Here is an 18747-nt window from a genome sequence, read left to right as displayed (position 1 = left end):
CATTGCTAAAAGATTGTTTACTTTAGAGCTGTCTCTATGGCAACAATCATGAAGCCTGGACAGCTCGACTGGGAAGAAGACAGCTCCCTGTCCCTCACTGTCTACTTGTCAAAGGAGCATTTCATAGATAGCACATACATGGAAATAGGAGCACATAACACATATATTAAAACTTCACACAGTGGAGGCCATTTAGGACACTTAATTTGCCTTTTGCTTATTATAAATGGCCTGCTGCTGAGACTAAAGTCGACAGTATGTATATTATTCATATTAATAACAAATCAACATTTTTCGGCTCCTGTTCTAGGTGTTCCACTTGTAAAGTGCTGTGGTACAACAGTGTGGCTTTAAGCAGGAGAATCAGCGAGCAAAATGTTTAATGCATGTGTTGACACAGTCTCTACAGTCAGAAGAGCGCTGCAGTGCACCAGTGTGTGCTGCTCAAGGGGGTTTGACTCCAACTCTACTGGTTTGTGTATGAGCACTTGGATCCCCTGTTTCTGCAGGGCTCTCAATAGTAAAGTTAAAAAGTAATGAAACACTCCCTTATCAGTCTGTCCCCACCTCCTACACAAAACAGAAGCATCAACCCACTGTTAGTGAGGTGGGGGAGTGTGTATGTGTGTATGTGGAGAGAGGCACTGTTCAGTTAAGTCTGTAGCTTTCAGTTGGCTTGTTAACACTATGAAGAGTGACACAGCAGCCAACATAGGTCAGACTACCTTTATCTAATGTTTGGAATGACATCATCAAATGGGATATGAATGTGTAAGAGCTTAAAACATAATGTTTGTGTATTTTGTCAAAACATTTGAGGTAATCATTCACACAGATTATTTTTTAAAGTGAATCATAATTCCATTTAATTTTGGAAAACTATTATAATTCAATCTGTAGTAGTATATTTCTTTAGAGTATGCGTGCATTATTTTATACTTAGTAACGTATAAGGGTAAAACATAACATCAGTGATACTATTGATTTAGGTTGACTTCAGGAAATAGATATACAATATTTCTCCTAATAGAGCTTAGAATACCAGACAAAAAATGTTTGAGGCTGTTATAATATGATTATACAATGCCTGCACAGCAGCATTGTTGAATGTTTTGCTGTGTACATTGTTCTTTTCTCTGCTAATGGTTTTAAGAAGACATATTATGCATATTTTCAGGTCTAAATATACTTTTTTTGTGGCTTTACTGGAATGTCTTTGCATGATTTTGAGTTCAAGAAGTCCTTATACAGTATATCTTGTTTATCTTAATGCAGCCCCTCAGTTCAACCTCTGTCCGATGACCCCACACTGTGTTGATTGGCCAGCTTCTGGTAGTTCTGGAGGCTACATAAACAAACAGTAGCAGGATTTTGCTTTTGTTTTTTTGTTCTACCTTAGCAACAACCTTAGCAACAAAGGCTACAGAATGGAAAAGGAAATAGAGGTAATTTTGCATATGGAGCCTTCAGAGCAACTTGAAGTCCTGGCTTTTGACTTGTAGGGAGCAAAAATCGGTTATAAACAAGCCTCAACTCTCCAGAAAACTTTTTTTTTTCATCACATCCACTCCTTCTATCTGTACAGCATGTGTGTCCTCCAGGCGTGTTGCACTTAATAACTAGCCCCACAAACTAGCATCTCCTCCTACATAAGTTTGAAGTTGATTGTACAATCTTGTGATACATTTAATGGAGCATGTTGACCGAAAAACAACAACAGAAACATACAAAAATAAATAAATAAAATGTGTACTTTTAGAAAACAGAAGCTTTTAACAGATCAGCTGGGCTGAATGGAAGATAATGCTGAAAATACAGCCAAAAGAGGAGAATGAAAACAATGTGATACTATCATTTAACTCAAGTGGGCTTTAGAAACTGTCATTCTCTTCCATCCAAAACAAAAATGATGCCATTATGACGATAAGTCACTAAAACCCCTCAAGTGAAATCTGACATTTAAAGCAACAGCATGAAAGATAATCTTCTCAACACGGAAACAAAGTCTGTCAACTGTGCAATGTTTGGTAAATTTTATGCAACAGTATAAATTGGTAGAGGGTATGATTCAATCCAAATAAAGTGTGTTGTCACTCACTCAAAGGGTTCGCTGGGGTCGTCCCTCTGCAGCTCTGGAGGAATGGGAATTCGTTTGTAGTACATTTCCCAATCAAACGCCCCTCGCATGGCATCCCCTGCCTGCGTGTCGTAGCCAAAATTGTCGTGGTTGATCACATCGATCATTGGACACACGATAGTCTTTCTGTTCTGGGCGATTCGGTCTGAAAGACACACAGGGAGGCAGAATTTTGATCTTTAGCTCAGTTAAAAAGAAACAGTTTTTTTTACTCCTGAAGGTTCACAGCAAACACACAATACAAGGCTTATGTTTGTGTATGTTTTTGTACTGTAGGAGTGGTAAACAAGAAAAGCAACTGGGTTTCCATGAAGAATACAATACTAACATGAAGTACGTTTGTTTGTGTGCAATGCCACTCTTTTCACTGAGCTCAAGATACACATCGACCGTGTCTGAAAAAGGGTTGCCAGCATGTTGACGCAGGTCACTCAGGATGAGAAACTGATAAAACAGCTACAGCCGTCTTCTCCCCTGCTCATTGTCAAAAAGTTTTTCAGCAGTATTGGAAATGTTTCGACTTGACCTTCTGGAATAAGTACTATAGGCGTGGATGTGGTGATTTTTTTCTTTTTCTTTTTCTTGTTCAGTTCCACTCATGACTCCACCATTCGCATGCTGAGATTACCAACTGGCCACCAGAGGAAGATGTCAGACAAATTTAGTGATTAACAAAGCCTTTTTCATACAGGGGACACATAACATTGGTAGCTTCATCACTTGTTCAGACAGAGATTACTTTAACATTAATGTTCCTCACTGCTTTATTCAAACATGATGAGACATTTACAGACAGGGACACATGCTTACACAATATTTGGCATCTAATGTGTGTGTGTTTGTGTGTGTGTGTGTGTGTGTGTGTGTGTGTGTGAGAGAGAGAGAGAGAGAGAGAGAGAGAGAGAGAGAGAGAGAGAGAGAGAGAGAGAGAGAGAGAGAGAGAGAGAGAGAGAGAGAGAGAGAGAGAGAGAGAGAGAGAGAGAGAGAGAGAGAGAGAGAGAGAGAGAGATAGAAAGAGAGGGTTGAGGTAAAAATGTTCAGATAGCAAGATGTTTTTTTTTGAAGGCTGCATCCCTGATAGATTTTATTTTGATGTTGAAGCTGTAATTAATAAAGGATGCTCACCACTGACACCACTAGTGGCAATTTAATCATTTAACATGATGTGAAAGTGAATTCTGCTGCCTGCAAAGACTGCCATCGTTGATTGGGAAGATGTTAAGCTGTTACTGTTATTCAATGTCCATTTGCTCACATGTTATATGCTATATATAAAGCCAATACTGACACCAGTGATTTAGAGAGGGCCTGCTAGTCTGTTTACTACTGTGGTTATTAAAGGGTTTTTTAAACTCCAGTTGCACCATGAAGGGAAATTGTGTTTTTATACAATGATCAGACAACAGAAGGTCAATCACATCAATGCCCTAAAATTAGCTTTTTCACAGTGTTTTCTTGTTCATTAAACTGATTGTTCTGCATAAGAAATGATGGTTGAGATACTACATTCATTACAGTGATGTAAAACAAAATGAGCATTTCTGTCTTTGTATGTTTTATCTTCTGCTGCTGCAGCATTTATGTTAATCTGATGGCATTCAATGCAGACTTCCCATGTGCAAAGTCATATGAAAAACATTACCAGGTCCGACCTAGTTAGATTGCCTTTGAGACATTTGCATAAAAGTCACTGGGAAGCTCACTCATCCAAAAACTTTTACCACTTAAAACTGGGTCATCTACTACATAGTATTATTGTCTTGTAGTATATCTTTCTGAAGTAGCTGATCAATTTTTGTAATTAATATGATTCATATTTCTTTGTGCATAATAATTATAATTTAATGAAAGTGATTATTATATATTACTAAATTGTTGTCATTTGAATACAACACAGGATGTGAACCTGCTTGTAACATGTAAATTGACTCATTTTGTCAAAGCCTCCACCTCCTCTCCATTATTAATGTTCACAGCCTGCTATAATGTACACAACAACTATGTGTTCATGTTACACACTGGAAGACATGCGTCCTATTCCCACATAATGAATAAACAGCTTGAAAGGGAGGGAACGAGGGGACATCAGGGCTGTCGTGAAACAATTCCACGTGGAACGACGCCATGCTCGGAAACATGGCTGAGCACGGGTCCTTAATGAAAGAAGGGTAACAGAGAAAGTGAGATTGTTTGTCAGTAACTCCATCAACTTGAAGAGGAGGCACTCCTCTTGATTCTGTTTGAGAAAGCAGTGTGACGGCAGTATCAACATTTTGAGCATATGTGTGTGCTTTTTTAATTCTGTCAATGTGAGGACTTTGAGGACATTTGAAAAAAAAGTAAGAACATTTCTGTGAACTAAAGACATTTTTTAGAAATCAAGGACCTGTTTGAAAAGTTAAAACATTTTGTAAAGTCAAGACAGGACCTTTTTCTAAAGTGAGGAGATTTTCGGAATGGGGACATTTTAGATATAGCCTCACTACTTCAAAGTGCTGTTTGATAGTTAAAGAGTTGGCTAGAAAGGTTTTTGCCACCTCACAAGTATAGAAATGGAAATGTATGTCTCTGTGTGTGTTTTGTTCACCTAGCAGTGGGGGCAGCCAGTTGACGTTGGCTTCACAGTGGGAGTCCAGGAAAGTGATGACCTCTCCTTTTGCAGCAGTAGCTCCCAGCAGGCGGGTTCTGATCAAACCCTCCCTCTTCTTAGTCCGCATGATGCGAACTTTCGGCATCCGCATCATGTATTCCTCTAGTGCCACCTTTAGGTGCTCTGTAAAGAAGAGACAGGAGGGTAAGTCAGTGGACACATGTTCAGTGCTGTTAATTAAATTTTATTGTAGCAGTTTGGATGGTTTAGCTGTTTCAGGAGTGGAAACATAATGGATATGCTTTCTTAAATGCTTGGCATGGACATGTCTTTGTAGCAAAGAGGTTGCTGTGCAGTTGTTACTGCAGTGTCTTGTGATAGACTGACAACCTGTCTAGGGTGTACTTTACATATTGGCCACTGCATGTTGGTAATTTGCAGAGTTTTCTGCCTGTTGGGACTGTTGCATTGTGAATGCAAACATTAAAGACAGAGAGGCAAGGGTAATGAGTCACACTAACAAACTGCAGACATGTATTGCTTTACTGATGCAGGACAACCCCCCCCCCCAAACAAAACCAGTAATAGTCCACAGCTCCTTGTAGGTAAGGTGAACTTACCAGTATTAATTTAATGATCAAGAACAGAAAATATACAAAATTAGTTTTGAGGAGAAAAGAAACAGAAACAAAATATTGATTCTGATAACTAGATGATTGTACATTATCTCATCATATAGAATAAATTAACTTTTTATTGAATGTATCTGCACATCTGTGGGCTGATGTTATAGCCTATTTGAGCTAAAATGTGTTTATATCTGTAATCAATAATTAAGAAATTGAAAAAACACACAGCCAAAGGTACGTTTTTTAGATTATTTTATTACTTCTGTCACCTTCTCTCAATCACTCAACTGTACAGTAGTTGAGTAGTGTACAAATCTGCTTACTTGTTTTAACATTAAACATTTCTAGCAAGAAAATAGTCATTGGCCGTATCATTTTCTGCCTTGTCAGTATAATGTTGATGTTAAAACACATGCTTGCTAGTTTATCTGTTGCTAGATTATTTGCTTAGTTGGCCATGAAGCTAGCTAATTTCAGTGGTAAATGGACTGCATTTGTAAAGCCACTGATATTCTGATTAGTAGACAACCCGCTCTACTGCCTGAGCCATAGCCACTCCAAAATGCTTGTCAGTAGACTGGAAGATAGCTAATGAAATGTTAATGTGTAGCATTGCCTAATTGACATCAAAGTGAATATACTGGCAGTGACAGTCGATGCATTGGAGACACGCGTCTGATTTTCACCAGACACATTATTGTCTCAAACATTTAAAGCTGAAACACAGTGCCTTTTCAGAATAACTAATCCTCTCAGCTAATATCTGATCATCCCATTCCAAAAGAGCTGGAGAGAACTGGTAATATTAGAGAGAGTATTCGGCCTATGGGGAATCATTAGAAATAAATATGTACACACTGACAGTGAGAGCTGATTTAGAGACTATCCATGCCCCCCTCCCTCCTTCCCATTATTTGTCTTGTATCTGCAGCAGACTTCACCCACGGTCACTGTATCAGTTTACTGCATCATTAAAGATGTTATGTTTTTAAACTGCGTTTTCCATCTGTTGACATAACTGGAATTTGGAAAATGCTTTCCTCGAGCTTGCATTGCAACAAATGGAAATGAAAGAGCACTGATAAAGTGATAGACTGGATACATGAACATGAGATAGTCATTGGTAACAGGCTATTGCAACCATCCAAAATTCATATAGACCAATATATTATATAATTTGTTGTCATATATAAATGGGAACCTTTGCTTACAAGCTCATAATTATTAATAAGCACAATAGTAATAACAATAAAAGTTCAATTCAGCTTTTATTGTCCCATAAGAGGACATTTTATTTACAGCAATGTAGCATAAAAACACAAAACAAAATAAAAAACACACAGAGACAATTAATTAAGTAATAACTCAATTTCCCTTTTTGCTGTAGATGCTGTTAGGTTTCTCTTTTTGCTACCAACAAAAGTTTATTTTTTAAATGCATATTGTCCCATGTCCATGTTGGTCAAAACTTCTGCCAGCCATAAAACACTATAAATAACTGTATACATGATAATACTCTACATGATAATGGTGATGATCATGGCTCTACTCTACATACACTTTTCAGCCACCCTTAGCCCCAGAAATATGTTGATTTAATGGTCTCCCTGAAGAGGAAAGACTTTCCTGGTTATATGACTTACTGTTGAGTTTGAAAACTTTTCCATGTGGCCTTTAATGGCTGTTTAAATGATGATTGAAGGGCTACAATTCGCAGTAAAACATGTTTAATTTCAGCTGACATCTGGCTGGATGAACATTTAAGATTAAAGGTTTGAGATGTGTTTTAGCCAATTTTAAACCTTAGAAAAATAAGTTCTCAAAGAAAGGTCATTTTCTCACAATACACTGTATTTGGTATATTTGTCTGTAAAGCCCACACAGGCTGGGAAAAGAAATCCTGTTATTTATCCATTTCAACAACAGCTAGGACTAGAGGCAATAGTTGGGATGTTTGAAACTTTGGTTGGGTCTCTAAACTTGACACTCTTCTTAAAATCTATGTCTCAATTATGAATGTTGTGGCCTCCCATTGTGTTTTTTTTGTGTGTGTGTTTTTGGAGAGCATGTGAAAAAATGTTCAAACTCCAAAAATCTTGGTCTCAGGGCCGGAGTCAGTACTCACAGTGTGAATAGAAATCATTCCTGTAGCTGTCAAAACATGAAGTTTAATTCAGAGACAGCTTCTTTTTCACAAAAAGCCATATCGCCTGTCAATGGGAATGCAATGAGAGACTAAGGGAAGTTGAAATGTTGACCTTTTAAATTCATACTTTTGAAACTTTATTTACTTCCATGCCAAATTGCAGCTCTGACTGAGTTGGGGTTGACAGAGAGTAAGAAAGCCAGAAAAAAGAAAGAGATCTAAGGTTACACTTTAAAACACATTCAGACAACCTGCAGCAGGGAGAGAAATAACTGGGCGGACCAGATGACCCGCTGCCAAGAGGCATTTTCCTCACTGTCGATTTTAACAACATCCTCAACGATTCTCCAAATAAAACCTCGAAAGTGTCTTTGATAACTCAACAGCACAATAGGTTAATGTGAAGGCCAACTAGTTATGTCACGAATCATGCTCAGATGAATATGAAAACAGCCTCCTAGTGTCAAACTCTGTACATATATGATTCTGCACAGTGAAACATCCAACTGAAGTAACAAGAAGAAAAACACATTTTTAACTGGAGGGGGACTTTAAATGTCTCTTACTGTCTCTCTATAAAAACTTACTCCAAGTCCAAACTCTCCATCCCCAGACTTTGTATGTCTCTGACACCAGTGAAGGTCAACCTTTTTTTTTTCCCTTGCTGTGTTTATTGTGTTGCACAGCAGCTGACCTACACGCTGTAAAATGTGACATTGGAACAAGGGCGGAGGGGCGTCGCAGGGGTCGACGCCAAACTGTGAGGAAAAAAAAACGAACTGTCCTGCCTGTGTGCTCCAGCAATAAATCAGCCTATTAAAAACTGACCATTAAAGCCTGACTCTTGCTATATATGAAAACTCACTATACAGAAAGTGTTACTTACATCTACCGAAGCAAAATTAATTATCTTGTGTGACGAGAGCTTGCACGTGGAGAGGTGAGGGAGAAAGATCAGAGCATTTAATTATGATTGGTTAATTTTCCCTGAATAAATTGGAATACAGCTCATACTGTTTACCGAAAGCAAGGAGGCAATTAATCACTCTAATGAGAGCGAGCTGAATGTCGGCAAACATATTAGTCTTCAATGTGAAGCAGAGGAGATTGGAGGGTTTAGGCGTCGTGGATGTCGGGGTCATTTCAAAGCGTGGATCAGAGGGATGAATTGTTCATCACACACATCAGGTTGGTGATAGAAATCCAGGCCATTTATTCAGCACAAACTAAACTGCAACTTAAATTCCAGCATAACATCCATCCCTTTTCTGTTTGTTTGCCTCACTGCAGTCCGTCACTCACTTATTTCTCCTACGGACAGTGCTGGAGCTGCCCGGCCCGTCTTTCATCTGCTCACACAGGGCCAAGCTCAAACATGAATTAGTACTTAGCAGATGAAAGGTGCGGCAGTTGGCCTTGGGCTCTTGTCAAAGTGTCTGTATGCATTTAAAATGTCACATGTTTGTAGTTTATGCTTGTCTTACTTTGATGCATTTCTCTGTGAACTGAAATCACATCCGCTGACTGAGGTGTAGTTAGTCCATTCAGGTCAATAAGCATCGTACAATGCAAAATATTCATTTTAGCATGTTGGTTATATTTGTATTGACTCCTATGAAACAACTTTTAAAGCAAATGAAACCAGAAAGCTAAAGCATGTTATTTGTTCCCCATACATTTGCGCTTAGTTCAGAATATATCATACAGTATCATACGTTACAGAATTTAACGACTTCTAATGACTTATGGTAAATGGTAAATTGACTGTACTTATGTACCGCCTCTCTTGTCTTCCAAACACTCAAAGTGCTTTATACTGCATAACGACATTCACCCATTCACACACATTCATACACAGATGGCAGGACCAAACAAGGTGCCACAGGGCTCTAACGTGCGACCAATTTGGTCGCACATGCAACCTAATTTCTCAGTGGTGCGACTAAAAAAAATCTGAGGTCGCACCGGTGCGACCAGCTGTTCGGAAAAAAAAAATCTCTGCGACTCTGAAAGTCTCCCTGTGGTTCAACCTTCAACAACAGACACACATTAGGCCCATATCGTGGTCTAAACCAATAAGAGATAGTGAAGGGCGGGACCCCCTCTGATTGGCCGTGGTCCAGTTATTCCTGTGTGTAATGCGTGTGCTGCAGTCAGACAGAGAGAGTGGATTTAAAGTAGGGCTGTCAACGAATATTCTAAATTCGAATATATATTTGAATATTTTTTTTAAATGGAGATTCGATTGTGAAAATTAATATTCGACTGTGGAAAAAAAACACATCAGCGGCTGCTTTGCGAGTGGGCGCACTGCATGACGGGTCAGGGACAGGGACAAGTCACAGGAGTCGCACTTGCACAGAGATGAAAACGAAATGGCAGAAAGTTCAGAGCCCAACTCGGAAGCAGTGAGCTGTTTGGACTCCAAGCAACCTAAAAAGCCCCATTTGGAAATACTTCGGATTTTGGTCAGTAGACGGCAAAAATACGGAGCATCGAGATAAAGTTTTATGCAAGCTGTGTAAGCTACAGTTAGCTTACCATTCCGGCACTAGCAACATGAGGGCACATCTCGAAAATGTGCACCCAAATGAGCATGCCCTTTTCCTCACTATACCGCTTCTCCAGATCTAGACATCCCAACTCTCCCGGAAGTTACGGGAGTCTCCCGCATATTGATTTTGGCTCCCTGAGACGTAATCTCCCGGAATCTGGAGTAAACGAGCAAGAGCGCGCACTAGAGAGTGACTGCGTGTGTGTGTGGCTGTAAATGCAGCGCGTGTGAGAGCAAAGGGAATATTCGAACGTCATTTTGGAGCAATTTTGACAGCCATAATGTAGAGTGCATGTAGCCGCGGATGAAAAGATGAAAAGAACCATTGACAACTTTTTCGTGAAGCATGTTAAGTTAAGGCCTGATCTGTCCGAAAATCATAACGAATGCTCTGATACGGAGTCATCAACCTCCCAGGTTATGTCAAGCCCTAGTCAGGAGACAGCATCAGATAATGAGCCACATACGATCGACTCCGTATGGAAGCCCATTTGTGTTGAAAAAAAAAAAATCCTGTAAGTCATTATAATGAGAAACTATCTCAAAATAATGACTTAGTATCTCATAATAATGACTTAGTATCTCATAATAATGAGAAACTATCTCATAATAATGAGAAACTATCTCATAATAATGACTATTTCATTTATCTTGAGATGTTTTAAGTTTAAATTTCAGCTCAGTGAAGCACTTTAAGCACCAGCACTTTTCAGTGAAGTTACCTTTCTTGTGGAATTGTTCAAATAAAAAACTTTATGTTGACCAGATTGTTAGTTAATCATTTACAAGTCAATACTGCCTATATGGACAGCTATTTAAAAAACGTGAACCTTTAAAACTGCGGTGTTGAATGCGATATGGTCGGAAATTTGGGTGCACCTAACTTTTGTGCTGGTGCACCTAAGAAAAAAATCTATGCGCACCAGTGCAACCAGTGAAAAAAGTTAGTTTAGAGCCCTGTGCCAACCTGCTCATCAGGAGGAGAAACTAATGTATCCACCCACTCATTCACACACCAATGGCACTGTCAGCCAGACAAATTGAAGGTTCAGTATCTTGCCCAAGGACTCTTCGACTGGAGGAGCTGGGGATTCTTCCAATTAATGGACAACCCACTCTACTTCCTGAGTCACAGCTGCCCTGTGGTGTCTGATGGTTTCCAGTTTTTTTAAGAAATTGCCATTTAAAGACTCAATGCTCCATGTACAGCAGACATGAATGAGAGGCATTTAGTCATGTACACCGCCACCACTTTTTGAAATAACAAGTCCTCATACCTTAATGAGAACATGTTTGTCTTTTCCTTCTGAAACTACCCAAAGATTACTCTTAAGGGTGTTTTTCTGATATGTATTTGCCACCATTGTGGTTTGAAACAGGGAGACAAGGCCCAAATCTGGGTTTAGGTGTGAAAGTCACGCACTTTTATGGACACAAATCCACAGTGACGACTTCTCTCAGACTTTTTATGGTGGATTTAAGGGGTTAAACCTAATGATTAATGGTGTAATTTGCACTTTCACTTTAACCCATTTAAATTGACAGACAAAACTTTTAAAACAAGGATTAACAGTAAACAACACCTAAATCAAGGTTTCCAATGTTTTGGGTTGCTGAAAAGGTTGATTTACATTAGCAATGTCTGGAGACATTAGAGTAAAACAAATGTATATTTTGAATTATTATTATTAATATGATTATTATCATGATTCTTCTTCTTATTATTATTATTATGATTATTATTATTAGTAGTAGTAGTAGTATTAGTATTATCATTACTCTTTGCCTTTTCCATTCTAAATTGTAGACACAGCCTTTAAATCTTACATTAAAATATAAAAGTTAGCTAAATGAATGTTCAGCAGCAACATTCTCCCTATAATGCATTTCTTAATAATCCAATTAGAGTTGAGACACACTAGACCCAAAATGGCCCGCTGAGCTCAGTTTCCAAGGTGGCAGATTAATCCCTGGATGCTCTGGCACACCACCAAACATCAAGGATGTTCTTTTTAACAGATAAACTGCACAGCTGACCTCTAGAAAGGAAAAAAAGCAACACAGATAGGGATGTCTGTAAAAAGTTGCATCTCAACTGATCTTAAGTGATTCATATTCCAGACAGGAGTCCTGCGCAGGTCTGACTGATGCGCCTTTGCTGATTATGAAGTGCTTTGGGTGAGTTACATTAACTAACGCTGGATACCAGGGTTCCCTCCTCACACTGCTATGTAACACCACTACCAAGGCCATAGCCAGGATTTTTCAAATACCGAGGTCAAAAATAAGACTGCAATTTATATGACTGTTCTGTTTAATCCATGATGTATTTATACTGCTTTCTTGCTGTGCATTTCTCAGTCATGGTCATTCTTGTGGTCCAGTTCTTTCTTATCATTTCAAATTGTGCAACTTAAATCAACTTCTATTTCAGTATTCTACAACTTACATGGTTGTATATTTAAAAATTATAACTGCAATATATTATTTTCTTTGTTTGTTCTTAAAATGTGGAATGGAGCACGGCCTGCTGGGAAAGGGAGAAAAGGGCTCATCCAATGAATGAACAGTTTGCAAAATCGGGTCAAGTCCAATTCACAAGTCACTCCACCGCTGGCTATAGCCGGATACTTTCGTTTTGACATGGCAGCGGAATCTTCAAGTACGTGTCACATGACGGTCCGTTGATGCAAGGATAATTGTCTCGTCAGCTATTTTCACTTTCAACAAAACTTCAAGAAAAAAATACCGAGGACATGACCTCGGTGTCCTCAATGGTAGCTACGGCCATGACCACTACGAGGAGTGAGCCGCAATGCTGGCACAGGTAGACTCCCCCCAGCTTCTGTAACTCGCTTTGCCTCTCCTTGTTTCCACTTTGTCATTTTCATCATTTTCACTAGTTCCTGGTTCCTCTGATGAAGTTGCTTTGAAATTATGCATTTTCATCACTCTGCTTGCTTATTAAAACAAACAGTAAAACCGTTTACTTTAGTAAACACAATTGTATGACTTGAGCAATATGAACTCACCCAGGTTTTTCAGTGCAGAGCAGGTTGCTATAGCAGTTACTGTATTTTATTGGACCAATGATAAGATATGATTAGAGCAGGTGAATAAAGGAAATCAGACAGAAGTCTTTGCCAAACATCTGGTAATTGCTTGGATTGGGCTATGTCTACAAAAGCCATTTCCACTGCAACCCTCCTACTCACTGTGATTATCGCTGTCTACCATGAAGGGAATAAAATAATGTAACCACTACAATTGTATGGCAGCAGTCTGAATAATGAGGTCAGGCAAGACAGAAAATACCTGTATGTAACACTAGTTCTATGTGTATACCAGTGCTCTGTATCACAAGTAAAGAAAATAAGGTACACATAATATAATATAGGCTGACCACTTGTGATACATGCAGTGTTGCAGTAGTGCTATCACTAGGTGACATCTGACACTAGATAATAATTTAAACGGTCTACACCAAAGGAACTGCCATTAACCCCTTCCATCAAGTATAAATACAGCTATACACTTCGCTGCAAAATGCCTCAGTGTGTGCTCGGGGTCATAGGTTGATGAAGCTATTAGGACCACACATCATCTGCAAAAGTAGAAATGCAATACTGAAGCAAATTCAGCACCCTCCACATCCCAGCTGTTACCACATAGTCTGTCCATTAATATCAGAAAAAAAGCAGTGAAAAGGGACATGTTTTAAAAAAAGATGGTACATTTTTTGCGAGACCTTACTCTGTTAAATGTAATCTAAGTCTCCAGTAAAATGAAGCAGCTCAAATAAGGGTGAGCTCAGATTTTCCTTCATCTACACTATTATCAAGACAGAAACAGATTAAATCAAGAAAGAATCCGAAAAAATCTTAATAGAGGTGGTCTGTGTGTAAAATGGACATTTAACATTTAAATAGTGTACTAATATTCTACTGAGACTGAGATGATAACACTAGACCAGTTTATCTACTTCAGAAATTCATGATTTACATGGCAGAGAGGAGAACGGCTGTGAGGAGATTCACAAGGAAGCTTGAAAAGCAGCAGCTTTTTGTGAGATCTTAGATCCCCATGAATGAAATATACAGGCAGTGACAACATGTGTGTAGACTCTTATAGCACAACTGTAATATATATTTTAAAAAAGCTGAACGGGAAAAAACAACAAAGAAAGCTGCAAAGAGGAGACAAGAGACACTCTCAAGGACACAACTTGTAGCATATTATGTGATAAGATAAGACTAGAGGACATTTGTCTAATCATGCTTTGTGGTTAATTTAACTGAAATTAAAAGACTGAAGGTGTCTTTCCAAATAAGCCAGAGGTGTCAAAGGAATTGAAGGCTTGTCTTAATTAGAGAAAAATGCTCTAATTAAGAAGGATTTGTGAAGGAGAAGAGCAGCAAGACAAGGGAGAGGGAAAAAAACAGAAAAATAAATAAATAAATAAAAAATGTCTCTGCAAGTCTCCGACAAAAGATCAGCGCATTGAACTTGTAGCTCCCAGCAATTTTAATAGAGCAACATTTCGATCTTCACCAGGCATTCTTAAATCACCATCACAAAGCAGGACAAGCAATATGTAGACGCAAACACATTCATCACTCAGGTGATTGTGATCGGCATGATTGAAAGTCAGTCTGCTCACAAGCTGGACCAATCAGAGCAAAACTGGACAACACTGTCTGAAACTCCCACGTAGGGGACAGAGCATGACTCTGTGAAAAGGGCAAAACCAACATGAAACATCAGGGTCAGCACAAAGCAAACACATACAAAAGTTGAGTGAAATTTGTTTAAGTTAAACACATCAGAAAAAAAAAAAACTATAGCATAAAATCTACTACATAGAAAAATACATAGAAAAACTGCTATGCTGAAAAATATGGAGAAAAATGGAAAAAATATATATTATAAGAAATACAGGCAAGTTCAGTCTAGTAATTGACCAGAGTTTGAATTCATGCCTACAACAGAAAAGACAACACAATCAAGAAGAAAAATGAAAAGGGAGGTTGCATCGAGAGATATAAAACCTTCTGGAGAGACAACTGAATTCATAGAATATCCATAGAAGGAAATCAAGCCTGACTGGGTTAACCAGAGACCCCCAGAGGTTTACTTTTTGTCATATCTCACAAGTGGTTTATTCTATCATTCCTATTTTTCAGAACTTTATCAATCAATTTGTTTACTAATGTTTTAAAATCATTGTTTTCTGTTACTGTTTTAATTAGTGCTTTTTTAAAATACCAACGTATTGGAGTCCTGGGGGACCCCAGTTGAAAGCAGGTTGTTGGTAGGATGACAGTTAAACATGTTAAGGTCTAAACCGCATGATAGGTAGGGAAGGTGTTAATTAATTAAAAAAAATGTATGAATGTATAAAAAGAATTAATGATGTAAGATGCTGCTCCTAAAATTCCAATTACAAGTCTAACTCTATTACAGTCTTGGCGATTGATTTATGTTAACTCAAGTGTCTCAGTACTCCAGAGTTCAGACCAGGAGGGATAATTAAATCCCTTTTGTTTGTTTATTTTCTAGATATAGGAAAATTAACGAACAATAGTACAAAGAATAAAAGCAATCTAATTTGTAAAGTGTAAGTGGTTAAATTTTCAACATCAAAGCCCAAATTAACTGATGACATATCAGTCTGTGTTATCTCATCTGTGAGCAGATAGGTTGAGATTCAGTTGGAGATATTTCTCAAACAGTCTGTAATATTGAGTAATGATGGTATAGTGCTGGTGATGCAACACCATACCTTGTATGACATTTAGACAATGCTTCCTCTAATTTCATCATCTCCCTGCACATAAACAGATAAGACTTGACTGACCGAGGGAATTATTTCATTTTAGACCTCCCAAATAAAAAATAGATTTGGAAAATTGTGTTAGCATATAATAAACTTTAATATAGGTATGCGGTTATGCAACCACTTAACAGACATCTACAAGAAAGTCTGTCCCCAACTTTAGCGACTGTTACCATCATATAGCTCCTTCAAAACTGGCAAACGACCCTATACACAACTTTTCTAAACATAACATGTTGCATAATAAACTGCTGTGTACCCAACATCTTGCTATATTATGTAGTTCAAAAAAAAAAACTATTTTGTCATTTGAACACATAACACAATAGCTTAAGTATAATATGTTGGTAGCTGGGAGATTGAAGGCTGGATCAAATAAAAGTGAATTTGGCTTTTAAACGAAGCTCCAGATGACATGTTCTTAACTACGTAACTTAATGCAGAGGCAAATAAATACATCATCGAAGCTACAGTGGACATTGTTTACTGTGTCCTTACTCAGTAAACGTGACTCCTGTGGCCTTCTCCTCTTCAGAACGATGTTTGAATCGATCAGCTCCAACTGATGGCTCAACATCTCTAAGTGGCAACACTCAATTAGCTCCTTTTGTCCTCTGTCATCTGTCTCCCTCTCAACCTCCCTCTTCATATCACTCTCTCCCTCGTCTCGCTGTCACACTTCACTGAGCACCATTACCTCATTATCTCCCCACACCCTCAGTCACATACACAAACAGACACTCAAACAAACACACACACATACGCGCACGCTGACATGAATGAATAAACATGCTGAACTTTGTTCAATGTTTCTGCATTACTGCCTCTCTCCCCATTCGTACGCGCTTCCATCACCGCACATTGTCTCCTATCTCCTCATCGTCGCCGCTTCCTCTCCCCACCTCTTCATCATGCAGATGGCGGGGCTGCTGGTGTTGATAAGACTGTTCAAAGCAACTCTACACTGCTGACAGCAGCTTTCCCAGGCAGCAACTAAATCATTAATAAAACTGTCCTGCAATGAAATTAGTTTATTAAGTACTAATTAGGAACTTTTTTATTAACAGAAAGTATTAATCTTTCTGTTTCTTCCAAGTTTATATCATATGCCCCAGTTTTTGCCTGCTAGTTGGCACAGTCAAAGTGTAGCAATGTCCGTGGTTAGTACGTCCATCAATCACAAACACTTTGCTCCAGAGAGCAAATGCTCTCTCTCTCAACAACTACTTGCCAGATTGGCAGGAAATTGGCTCTAAGTTGATTCCTGGTGGTTGTGGCGATGTCTCGACCTTTCATCTAGTGCCACCACCAGGTCAAATCTTCTTGCAATGCCAGAAAATTTACCACAGCTTTTCATGATCACCCAGTAGGGTGCATCCCAATGTTTTGGTTGACCTTATGACCTTTTTCCTCTTTCCTCTTATCGAGCCAATAATTTCCGATTGTACAGACAACATTTTGAGATCTGGTGAGAAGATTGCTATGAAATGTATTAAGCACATTCATTTGTCCCAGACAAGGTCAATATTTTACATTTTAGAAACTTTGTGTCTAGTACCAGACTCATAACATTGTACATGATGTAATCAAGTGTCATCAGGGACATTCAGTTCACGTGGACTGACTAACTGCTCTCTATATATAAACTGATGGCAGTCAGACACACTTCCTCTCTCCCCTGGCTTTCACCTGCTTTGGTTTTGTTGTGTTTAGTTGGTTTTAAGTTTAATATATCTTATTTTGTAGTTACAACTCATGTGTGGTCTCCCTTCCTTAGTCCAGCTTTCAGCCGGGTTGTGACAATTACATATCTCATAAACAGTCAGATTACTCTGATTCACTGAGAATATCTATGCCCCCATGCAGGGCACTTCCTCTAGCACCACACTCAGAGAGACACACACACAAATACTCCAAGAATAGCTAAATAATCACTATATTGTTGATTCTGTCCATCACATTTGCAATGTGAAGGATAGCAAACACTACAGTCATTAGCAGGGTGGTCTACTTTACTCTGGTTTTCTGTTTTGGCCAAAAGGTGATGATTTTCTTCACTCATGAGATAACCTGTAGATGAAATCTAAATATCAAGCTGCTTTTTTTAGAATAATCTTACTTTTTCGCTCAGTTGTTTAGTGTTTGATTGCACTCTTTATCCGGAAAATAAAAAAGCAAACAATCACAAAGATGGGCTCTATCAGTAAATGAGAATAAAAGCCATTCATGTTTTAAAACAAGGACAATTACATAACAGATTGTCTGAAGCATGGCAGAAATCTGACAAACACATCTCAGCACTCAGACTCCATTAGTGTCATTCTTCTCTTATGTGCTTTTCACAGTGCCATGCAATATTAAAGATCAAACAGGCAGCATCACAGCATCACAGAAAACAACAACTGTATTCTTGATGCTGGGGTCATCCTGACAGATATTCATTTTACTCAGAAACATCAAACACATTATATTTGCCAGGTATAAATTAAAGCCAAGCAAGAACCTGTATCTTTCAACACTGTGCCCCAGCACTGGCAGAGGTCACTATCATTTTCACACAATGAAAATCTGTTTTCCACTAAAATGTGAGACATACTGTCGGCGGACTTCTTGCAGTCAGCTCTGTGGTCGCTCCAGGTTGGAGGCTGGGCTGACACCTGCTGGGAGCCACGCTGTCTGACCGTCAAACCGCCCTTACATCTGACTGGAAATACATCAAAAGTCACTCTGCATAAGAGCAGTGTGTAGGCTGCTCCTTACTTGAAATGAAGTATTGCAGCCATTTGCTCAACTGATCCCATCGGGGACCAGAAAGTGAGAAAGTAATTGGGCGATCAATCTGCCAATGACAGGTT

At 38.7% G+C, this 18747-nt stretch overlaps 1 protein-coding gene across 1 annotated transcript in view; it reads right to left on the bottom strand.

Annotated features, from left to right (window-relative positions):
- LOC133994380 (polypeptide N-acetylgalactosaminyltransferase 10-like) overlaps window positions 1–18747 on the bottom strand; it is a 73594-nt gene that overhangs the window by 17673 nt on the left and 37174 nt on the right. The window contains exons 5-6 of the mRNA XM_062433624.1: window positions 4725–4910; window positions 2099–2282 (exon numbers count right to left, since the gene is read on the bottom strand). Of these exons, the coding sequence (XP_062289608.1) occupies window positions 2099–2282; window positions 4725–4910 (370 nt within the window). The remainder of the gene's footprint in view (window positions 1–2098; window positions 2283–4724; window positions 4911–18747) is intronic.

Source organism: Scomber scombrus, chromosome 14 (assembly GCF_963691925.1).
Source record: "Scomber scombrus chromosome 14, fScoSco1.1, whole genome shotgun sequence".
NCBI lineage: Eukaryota > Metazoa > Chordata > Actinopteri > Scombriformes > Scombridae > Scomber > Scomber scombrus.
Note: the sequence above shows the minus strand (reverse complement) of the source record. Positions and strands in the feature narration are given on the sequence as shown.